Source organism: Microtus ochrogaster, unplaced genomic scaffold (assembly GCF_000317375.1).
Source record: "Microtus ochrogaster isolate Prairie Vole_2 unplaced genomic scaffold, MicOch1.0 UNK14, whole genome shotgun sequence".
NCBI classification, from domain to species: Eukaryota; Metazoa; Chordata; class Mammalia; order Rodentia; family Cricetidae; genus Microtus; species Microtus ochrogaster.
The window spans coordinates 392,032-397,902 of NW_004949112.1; the positions used below are offsets into that span (position 1 = coordinate 392,032).

The 5,871-nt window shown below is 48.2% G+C and overlaps 1 protein-coding gene across 1 annotated transcript; it reads left to right on the plus strand.

The window, feature by feature from the left end:
* The first annotated feature begins 560 nt into the window (after positions 1-560).
* LOC101998829 lies at positions 561-5,669 on the plus strand. Its single transcript, XM_026789063.1, is given in 7 exon segments — positions 561-607; positions 2,748-3,450; positions 3,452-4,087; positions 4,089-4,592; positions 4,595-4,697; positions 4,700-4,966; positions 4,969-5,669. Coding segments are annotated over 7 exon segments (2,961 nt in total).
* Positions 5,670-5,871: the final 202 nt, after the last annotated feature.

The following is a 5,871-nucleotide window of genomic DNA, read 5'->3' on the forward strand; positions in this document are numbered from 1 at the left end:
CTACACTGTGGAGAAAGAGCCCCCAGACCTGGTGTTAGCACACACCTACACTGTGGAGAAAGAGCCCCCCAGCCCTGGTGTTAGCACACACCTCCACTGTGGAATCTTCCACCCACCCAGCACATCCTCTCTGCTCTGGCCACAGCCTCTATTGCTGGTCAGCCATGGGGCTTCGGGGAACCTTTCTTCCTAAGACAGAGAGCTCTCCAGTAGGTCCCGCTCCACTGTTTTCTGCACAGGTAAATGTAAATGGGTTACTATCCGGATGAGTATTTTGCAGACCTAGCCATGGAAGTCAGCTCCTTGAGGGCCTCCCTAGAACATTTCTGAAGAGGATGGCATCAACTCCCAGGATGGAGTGGAGAGAAAAGAAAGCGAAGGAAGGGTTAAAAGCTCAGGGCTGGGGTGGGCAGCCTGCAGACAGCCCAGCTCAGCAATGGGAGGCCTGCACCATTCCATCCCTTTGCAGATCAGTTACACCCAGCTGTCTCCCTCCCTGCTGCCAGTGCCCCTTGGATTAGGCGGGAAAGGCTCCCCGGCCTGAGGCCTGCACACGGCCCATGGGGAACAGCGCCTGCAGCCCACGCCTCCACGACAGCTGCCGAGTGTCAGGCAAGAACATAGATCAGCCGGATCCTGGCAGTGGTGCCCCAAGCCCATTCCCCCCTCAACATATGCAGGAGGGGCTGGCCTGAGGAGAGAGGGGGGTCTGTGAGGGATTTGAGAGGTACAGGAAAGGGATTGCTCCCAAAAATATCTCCTCTGCCCATATGTCATTGTACCTCAAATTCCACCACTAGACCTCTTGAAACTTTGCCTCACCCAAAGATAGCAACTAAAAAATAATGTCCCATAGAGTTGCTAGAATTCTGAGGCATTGTTGATAAACTACATGAGAATTTTATTCTATTTTACAAAGTATATAGGCATCTCTTTGTCTCGGTAGTTCTACTGAGGGCATTAAATCAAAGAATCTGTCTTAAAGAAATAGCATGCAGCATGGGAAAGGTGGCTATCACTACTAAGTTAAAAACCTAAAGTTAAAAATATTTTCAAAATGCAAAGCCAGAAATAAAATGACCAAAAAAATTATAGAACTTGAAAATATCTGTACCTGTTTTGGAAAATGGGAAACAATTCCATTAAAGCCCAGAAATGAAAATGTTCTAGAATTTTCCAGAAAATTCCAGGGTAAAGTAAGCAGGAGGTATTGGAGCGTGGCAGTTCTGGCTCTAGTTATTGATTTCTGACCCACTCGGAGCTTCAGGTGGCTCAACTGGAAAATTTGAATAATAGTTGTGATAGTCATGGGTGGCAAGGGGATTAGAAGAAAACATTTGTGGCAAGCATCCCTGGGATCCTACTGATAAGCGCAGGAACAGGAAAACCAGTGTCACTTCTGAGTGACCTGTTATACTGTGTCTCCTCTCCCACCTGCCAACATTGTTGTAAAGAATGTTCTTAGCACACTGATTCTGATTAAGCGATTCCGGAAGTTAGACATATGGCCATCATTTATTTGAAAATACGGACACCTCTGAAATGGTGTCTTTGAGTGGGAAGGGTGGATGGATGCCCATCAGTCAATAGGAATCTATCCCAACTGACAGTTCCTGAGATCATGAAGATGTTATTGATGTACTTGGAAGCTGATATATAACAGTATATAAACAACATACAGACAAAAACTTTTAAAGCCATCTATGATCTCTGTTTCCATCACAAAGAACACCTGGTACCAGAACTGATAAATGACTAGAAAATTGGCCAAAATATGTGAAATATGTTTTCAGACTTTGGGAAAAAGGCAATGAAAAGCTGGGGCTCCCAAAAGAAGGGAAACAAATCACATAATTCTTACTAGACAGCTCCAATTTCTTCCCATACCACATTCTGGAATAAGGAACATCAAGGGACATTCAAGCAGAGATGAGACCAAGTTCAAGCAGACTTTAGTACCTGGAACCTGTATGGCAGAGTACCAGAGACAGGGAGCCAGGCAGAGAAAGAGTTCCCAAATTTGCACAGATTAAAGCAGTTGCTGAATAATGTCTTGTACTCCTGGGCTAAGCAACACTGAGTGGTGAACTGAGCAGTTCCTCATACATGGGGCTATGAGGATTGGTTTCACACCTAATCTGGAGCAGACCACAAAGAAAAGTGAAATTATCCCTAGAGTAAAGGGCTTAAACTAACCCAATTCAGCAATGAAACCAGGCCCAAATTCATTTCTAATAGGTAAGTAACTTAAGCACAAGCCACACTGGAATCTAAAAATTCTTTCAAGGAAAAATTTTAGATATTCAACTATGTGACAATAATCATGTACAGACTACAGTAAGAAATTATTACACATATAAACCAGAATGTGACTCATAGAGCAAAGAGAAAAATCAGTCAATAGAAACAGGCCTGGAGAAGATACCTTGAAGATGATGAAATAGAAACAGGCTGAATTCCCCCACTTATTTCTTCTTTAATGTTTTTCTTTTTTTAAAATATTATTTATTTATTATGTATACAATATTCTATCTGTGTGTATGTCTACAGGCCAGAAGAGGGCACCAGACCTCATTATAGTGAAAGACCCCCGCCCAGCTTGTTAAACAACTTAGCACCGGTAACACCATTTTGCAAGGCTTGTACTGAATATTCAGGGTTTTAACAAAGGGCAGTTTAGAAGCTGCCAAAACGAGATAGAGACACCTGTGGCTGGGCTGGGGGAGGAACGGTGAATACCGAGAAAGACACCCTGTCTGCCCGAACGAGATTGATGCGGCTTTTCCCTTGACCCGCCCTAATTGGGACTTTACCACGGACGCAGGTAGGGGACACCTATGTCTTTACCGCCAGTTGCTCATAGTGGGTCTCCAAGGGACAGCACACCGCCCCACTAATTTGTCTCAGGTAAAGCAAGTGATACAAGGGAATGAGGAGACACCCTCAGCATTTTTAGAGAGGCTTAAGAAAGCATATAGAATGTATACCCCTTATGATCCTGAGGAGCCTGGACAGGCCACTAGCATTTCTATATCCTTCGTATGGCAGTCAGCCCCAGATATCAGAAAGAAACTTGAGCAGCTTGATAATCTTAAAGAGAGTTCACTCCAGGGTTTGCTGAAGGAAGCAGAGCGGATTTTCAATAAGCAAGAAACTCAGGAGGAAAGAGACGAGAGGCTTAGAAAGGAGGCCAAGAAAAGAGAAAACAGGAGGGATCGCAAGAGAAACAAGGAAATTAGTAAATTGCTGGCCACCGTAGTTTCAGGACAGAGACAGGATAGGCAGGGAAAAGACCGAAGAGGCCCCCGAGTGGACAAAGACCAACGTGCCTACTGCAAAGAAAAAGGACATTGGATTAAAAATTGTCCTAAGAGACCGAGGGGACCAAGGAAGCCAGAACCCCAGGGTTCCTTGCTGACCTTGGAGGACTAGGGAAGTCGGGGTCAAGACCCCCCCCCCTGAGCCCAGGATAACCCATGATGTTGGGGGGCAACCCGTCACCTTTCTGGTAGACACCGGGGCCCAACATTCGGTGCTAACCCATGCCCCGGGACCCTTAAATGATAAATCAGCCTGGGTCCAGGGGGCCACTGGAGGAAGAAGATACCGATGGACGACGGACCGAAAAGTACAGCTGGCAACCGGTAAGGTGACTCACACCTTCTTGCATGTTCCTGACTGCCCGTACCCCTTACTAGGGAGAGACTTGCTCACCAAACTGTGGGCACAGATATATTTTGAGGGGACGGGGGCATGCATTACTGGGCCCCAAGGTCAACCTTTACATGTGTCAACTCTTAATCTAGAAGATGAATACAGACTGTATGAGCATGAAAAAACCCAAAATCTGATGATGACCTACTGGTTGGAGAAATTCCCATATGCATGGGCAGAGACAGGGGATATGGAACTGGCCATGCAGCAGGCACCGCTAATGATCCCACTGAAGGCCACGGCAACTCCTATATCAATCAAGCAGTACCCTATGTCCCATGAGGCCTACCAAGGAATTCGTCCCCATATGAGATTATTGGACCAGGGGATATTGGTTCCCTGCCAGTCTCCCTGGAACACTCCCCTCCTCCCAGAAAAAAAAAAAGCCAGGGACGGGGGATTACCACCCAGTGCAAGACCTAAGGGAAGTCAATAAGTGGGTTTACAACCTCTTATTGGCAGCCACCTCAGAGGAGGACTGCAGGAAAGGCACCAAAGCTCTCTTGCAAACCCTGGGGAGCCTAGGATATCGGGCATCTGCAAAGAAGGCTCAAATCTGTCAAAGGCAAGTTACCTACTTGGGCTACCAAATAAGAGATGGGCAGAGACGGCTGACTGAGGCCTGCAAACAGACAATTATGAGTATTCCCGTCCCCCAGAGCCCCCGACAGCTGCGGGAATTCCTGGGGATGGCAGGATTCTGTCGCCTCTGGATCCCAGGTTTTGCAGAAATGGCAGCACCCCTGTATCCACTCACTAAACAAGGGACCCTCTTCACCTGGGGAGAGGCCCAACAAAAGGCCTACAAAAACATCAAAGAGGCCCTGCTGATCTCTCCCGCCTTGGGCCTCCCTGATTTGACTAAGCCCTTTGAACTGTTATGGCAGGGTTATGCCAAGGTTATGCCAAGGGGGTCTTGACCCAGAGGCTGGGCCCCTGGAGGCACCCCGTGGCATATCTCTCAAAGAAGCTCGACCCGGTGGCCTCGGATGGCCCCCTTGTCTGAGGATGGTAGCTGCCATAGCGGTCCTGACAAAGGACGCTGGCAAATTAACTCTGGGACAGCCACTGACTATCCTAGCACCTCATGCGGTGGAAGCTCTGGTTAAACAGCCTCCAGACCGCTGGCTCTCTAACGCTCGCATGACTCACTATCAAGCCATGCTGCTGGACACCGACCGGGTCCATTTCGGCCCAGCAGTTACCCTAAACCCGGCAACCCTGCTCCCCCTGCCGGAGGAGGCTGAGCATCATGATGTCTCCAAATCCTTGTGGAAATGCACGGGACCAGACCGGACCTGACAGACCAGCCCCTCTGGGACGCCGACTTTACCTGGTATACGGATGGGAGCAGTTTTCTGAAAAACGGGGAAAGGAGAGCCGGAGCAGCGGTGACCACCGAGACGGAGGTAATCTGGGCCAAGGCTCTCCCATCAGGGACCTCGGCTCAGAGAGCAGAGCTCATCACTCTGACCCAGACACTAAGGATGGCAGAAGGTAAGAAGCTCAATGTTTACACGGACAGCCGGTATGCCTTTGCCACAGCCCACATCCATGGGGAAATCTATCGGAGACGGGGCTTGCTGACCTCAAAAGACAAAGAGATTAAAAATAAGTCCGAGATCCTAGCCTTACTTAAGGCACTGTTTTTGCCTCAAAAACTGAGTATTATCCATTGCCCTGGACATCAGAAAGAAAACAGCCCAGAGACTCGAGGCAACCGGCTGGCAGATACAACTGCCGGGGAGGTAACGCTCAGAGGAATGTTATCCTCCTCCCAAGCCTTTCCCGTAGCCCCAGGAAAAACCCAATCGATCCCATGTTGCCCCCTCCCATATAGCAAGGAGGACATAGACTTACTGAAAAAGCTGGGGGGCACCTATCATCCTGAGAGAGGGAGATGGACATACAAAAATAAGCCCATCAAGCCTATAAAGGAGATTTACACAAGCTGACTCACCTCAGCCCCAAAAAGATGAGGGCCCTCTTAGACCGAGAAAAAAAATATTTATTATCTGCTAGGGAGAGATGACATTTTACAAACTGTGGCAAATAAATGCAAGGCCTGTGCACAAGTTAATGCAGGAAAGACCAAGTTGGGGTCAGGGGTCCGGGTACGGGGGCATCGCCCCGGAACTCATTGGGAGATTGACTTCA